This window comes from Helianthus annuus, chromosome 6 (genome assembly GCF_002127325.2).
Source record: "Helianthus annuus cultivar XRQ/B chromosome 6, HanXRQr2.0-SUNRISE, whole genome shotgun sequence".
Taxonomy (NCBI): domain Eukaryota; kingdom Viridiplantae; phylum Streptophyta; class Magnoliopsida; order Asterales; family Asteraceae; genus Helianthus; species Helianthus annuus.
Genome location: NC_035438.2, coordinates 6,558,351 through 6,562,934, shown reverse-complemented (window position 1 = coordinate 6,562,934; position 4,584 = coordinate 6,558,351). Strand labels below are relative to the sequence as shown.

The 4,584-nt window shown below is 35.0% G+C and overlaps 1 protein-coding gene across 1 annotated transcript; it reads right to left on the bottom strand.

The window, feature by feature from the left end:
- Positions 1-2,070: 2,070 nt before the first annotated feature.
- On the bottom strand, positions 2,071-3,562 carry LOC110905093 (heavy metal-associated isoprenylated plant protein 30). Its single transcript, XM_022150973.2, has 3 exons — positions 3,401-3,562; positions 3,168-3,243; positions 2,071-2,591 (listed from the first exon to the last, which is right to left on the bottom strand). The coding sequence occupies exons 1-3, from the start codon at positions 3,479-3,481 to the stop codon at positions 2,269-2,271; spliced, it is 480 nt and encodes a 159-aa protein (XP_022006665.1). The 5' UTR covers positions 3,482-3,562; the 3' UTR covers positions 2,071-2,268.
- Positions 3,563-4,584: the final 1,022 nt, after the last annotated feature.

The following is a 4,584-nucleotide window of genomic DNA, read 5'->3' as shown; positions in this document are numbered from 1 at the left end:
ATATATATATTTTTGAAAGCACAACTCAGTATTAAAATGGTGTATGATTGAGTGGTTGACATATGCACAGTTCAATCAGCTAAAAGTGTAGGGTTTTTTCTAATTTTTGCTGATATTATTATATTTAATATCCCTTACTTTACCCACTTTTTTTTTCTTAACTCAGTTTACGCGCTACTCCTCGATTTTAATAAAGTTACTTTATAGTTTCGAAAGTTTATAAATACTTTTTCTTTGACAATGGTATTTATAGGTAAAAGATCAAATAAAAATAAAATAAACGTACGAACTGTACGAATTGAAAGAAAAGTCAAAAAGTGGCGGTGGCAATATGGTAATTATCAGCAATTTCAAAAGTACTGTACTGGGGAAAAGCAAAAAGTGGCGGTGGCAATCTGGTAATTATCAAAAACTTCAAAATTACTCTAGTAGGGTAATTTTGAGCATCTGTAGGGTAATTTTGAGCATCAATAGGGTAATTTTGAGAAATGTAGGGTAATTATCAAATTACTCTAGTAGAGTAATTTTGACTTCTGTAGGGTAATTTTGGGAAATGTCTTGTAGAGTAATTTTGTTAGCATTTAGTTATGGGGTTTAGCTTTATGGTTTAGTTTTTAGCTTTTAGTTTGGGTTGGGGGGGGGGGTTAGGTTTTTTTAGGTTTTTTTGGGGGGGGGGGTTAGTGTAATTTTGATAATTACCCTACAATTTTGATAATTACCCTACACGACCAAAATTACTCTACTTGAGCTTTTACAAAATTACCCTACAGAAGTTCAAAATTACTCTACTAGAGTAATTTTGAAGTTGCTGATAATTACCAAAATGCCACCGCCACTTTTTTGACTTTCTTTCACTTCGTACGTTTCGTACGATAATTTTATTTTCACAAGAACTTAACTCGGTATTTATATCTACGTCTCCATGTTATTTTATTATGACCATGTTATGAGTAGTGTATACAAGTAAATGAAACAAAAGCGTACATGTTATCAAGCTAAAAAATATTCGCTTTAACGCCCCGCAACACGGGCAGGGCATAACACTAGTTATAAGCCAAAATAAAACTGATTTTGAATAGTATTCAGTCCAAACAAACAATTCTTATTTGTCTTTATTCACTAAACGTTTTGATGACACAACAATTTCAATTTTTATTTGTCTGTATCGAAAATCTTAATTCATTTTTTTTTTAAATTTGTTCACAAGCCAATGCGAAACCCTACTATATTCTGTCAACTGTCGATTTTTGCCATAATATAACAAGCACCCTTAGGATGTATGAAACTAAGCAACAGTGGGCACAAAAAGAGAAGCAGCAAGGTGAAAAACATACACAAACCATATTTTGAAGGAGGAGAAAAGATGGTGATGGTGGAGATTAGGTGGTGGCCGTGGAGACGAGGTGGCGCCAGCAGAGATATTATCTAGCATACACTAACCGATTAACAACATATATAACAAATTAAACAAGAATTCAACATAAAAGTAACAACACTAACCGATTTGAAGAAGAAATTGGTAAAAATGAAGAGATGAAGCCGATTTGGAGAAGAACCATGAGAGAGATGAAAGGTTTTGGGAAAGTGGAAGGAGGGAAGTGGAAGAAATGGCGCTAATCTGATGTTTATTCGTCGGACCAATAGGGGCGACAACATGTCGCCGCTATTGGTTGAAACCCGTCGCCGCTATTAACCTGGAGAATCCCCAGCCGTTGGATGATGATAAGAAACGTGTGGCTAGGGTTTAACGTGGGACACCGGGTGCGGATAAGGCCAATAGCGGCGACATATTGGCTGTCGCCGCTATTGATCCTTTTTCTTGTAGTGTGTAAAATCTAAAAAGAAAAGAATTCCGTTTATTTACTATAGTAGAGTAATTATGTGTAGTGATTATATAATTACTCATAGTAGTGTTGACACAATTTTATTTTTATTTTTTAAATCTTATGACTAAAATATGTTATGAGTCAACGGTAATCTTAATTACTCTTTATATGTAAATCTGGTTCTTTGAATAACATCTGCGAAAAGGAAATGCATAAAGTCGAAGAAAAGAATTCCATATGCTGAAGCAAACTAAACTAGGAGAATAACATATAAAAGGTTCCGTTTGCAATGCAACTACCTATCATCCGAATAGGCATCAGATTACTATATACTAAAAAAGACAACACTTAGTAAGTTCGTTTGGCATATTTATCGACCATCAATCCTTAATCAAATATTCAAAGCCAAGTTATTCTACGGTAAATCGAATATTTTAACGGATTACATGACATGACAAGCGTTGATATTATCATCATTAAACATGTTACTAACTTTGTCGTCCCCCCTGTGACTGACATGAATAATTCCATGCTTATCTCCGATATTGTATCCATGTCTGTAGTAATTGTAACTCTCTTTGTATTCAGTGCTCATGTCCTTATAGTAGTTGCTAGAGGATGTGAAGTATAGTGGAGGGTTGGGGTTAGGCCAAAACTCCGCCCTCTTTCCTGCCCTTCTCACAACCTTCAACACCTTGTTTCGATCCATGTATCCGGTCACAGTCACCTTCTCAAGTTCTAGCTCCACCTCCACCGAGTCCACCCCTATTTCAATCCAACCAATTAATTACTGCAGAAAACATGGGTGGCTAAACTCACTCAATTTGAGATATGGATATCGCTCTTTTAGTGGGCGAGAGCCAGTGGCGGATCTAAAAAATCCGCAAAGGGGTAACATTTCAAAAAAAGGGTAATGAAATCGAAAAAACGTCAAAATTTACATTACCGTCGGAGCGTCACCGGAGCGTTAAGGGGCAACGGAGGTTACCCCTTGTAACACTATAGGTCCGCCCCTAGCGAGAGCCAAGGGTACGTTCAGTATAAAACAATTTAACGACAGTCTTTATGAACGAAAATAAAAAAAATTATGTTAGAATAAATAGGATATAGCTGGTTACATTGATTACGAAGTTAGTTGGTTAGTTAAGAGTTAGGTGTAATTAGTATAAACAAGTGTAAGTTGTAATGAATCATTAAAGAGAGAAACAATACATTTTTACATATTACTTTTGCTCTCTAGGTTTTTTAGTAATTGTTTAAATTTGGTTATCAAAATAGTAATAGTAATAGTAGATAAATAGTAATAGAAATAAAAAAATAAAGTAGTAAACCAATGTATACCTCTAAGCTTGTAGATGGCACTTCTCACTACCCTCTCACATCCTGTGCAACACATCCTGACTTGAAGCTCAATAGTCTATCAAATAAAGCAAAATTCATAAACATGGTTAAAATAAAATATATGATACAGGGTGCTTATACCCACTTTTTATACTCAATAGTCTAGCTCCAAACAACTTTGAAGACAGTTGTGGTAGACATAATTTAGCCATGCAAAGTAATTAGTAGCGAACCTGTAACGAAAGAGGTGGTCTACCCTTCGCCATGATGTTGTGAACAGATCCAAATAGACTATGGGATTTTAGGTTTGCCATATGTAACGGGGTTGGTTGCGTTTAAATAGTGAAAACTAACTAGGGATGGGAGAAACTAAAGAGACGAGGAAACCAAGTGTAGAGATATTTTCATATGGTATCTATTCCTTAAGTTTTGATCCTTTGTGTTGGTATTGTGTTCCCGAACAAATTGAGATTTGTGTTTGTGTTGCCTGTGGTTAAGGTCACACGTGCCCATGCACAAAGAAAGGATATCATGGGGGCTTTACTTATATTATATTGGATTATATGTAGTCATGGACTTTGGAAGCAGTGACAAAAAGTGCCTTTTGCTATGAGGAATCACATCTAAGCCACGGGAAAATATTCATCTGGTCTTGCATCAACCCTGTGAATTAGTTGGAACAAAAGTATATGATGCTTAAGAAACCCATTGAACTGGTTAGTACAAAAGTATCTAATGTGATCATGCGGATCGAATTGAGCAACTAGCCGACAAGTTCAAGATCAAAACCGTCGAGAGCATGTGAAGCAGGACGGAAAGAATGATAATTAACAAAGAGAAAATTTCATAGTAATCAAGTTTTTATTATTTCCACTAAAATCTTTTTTTTTTTTTTTTTTTTTTGTTGACGTTTGATTTACTGCTGCAATATTAAGTAATCTCCAAATTTCTATGTTAGCTTCATGACATGTTAGGTCACATTTTTTTTAAATAGATTGAGTGACTATAATAAAATAAAACCGATATGAAAGGTGTAACGTATATATTCTACAAAGTAACCCCATCAACAAACCACCAGACACATATTACTTCATATGTTGCTTTGAATATAATCTTTTGTTTCAGTTTTTAATTACATGATTTATCAGTGTTATTTTATCTTCATTAATAGGTGGATGAACGGTTATATATAAATGATAATTTACATCGAGATAATTGGTAAACGGGCTACAAGCTGCGCCGCTACGCCTTTTTGAATAGAAAAACTAAGCCTTTTAAAAACTAAGTCCATAGATCTCGGGGTCATAACATTACTATGCATGACCCTTTGAACTCGACTAAGTAGGTCCACAGCCTCCGACGCCAGAAAACCAAAAGTATCAAAAGCAAATAGGTGGATTAAAGAGAAATTAGCACT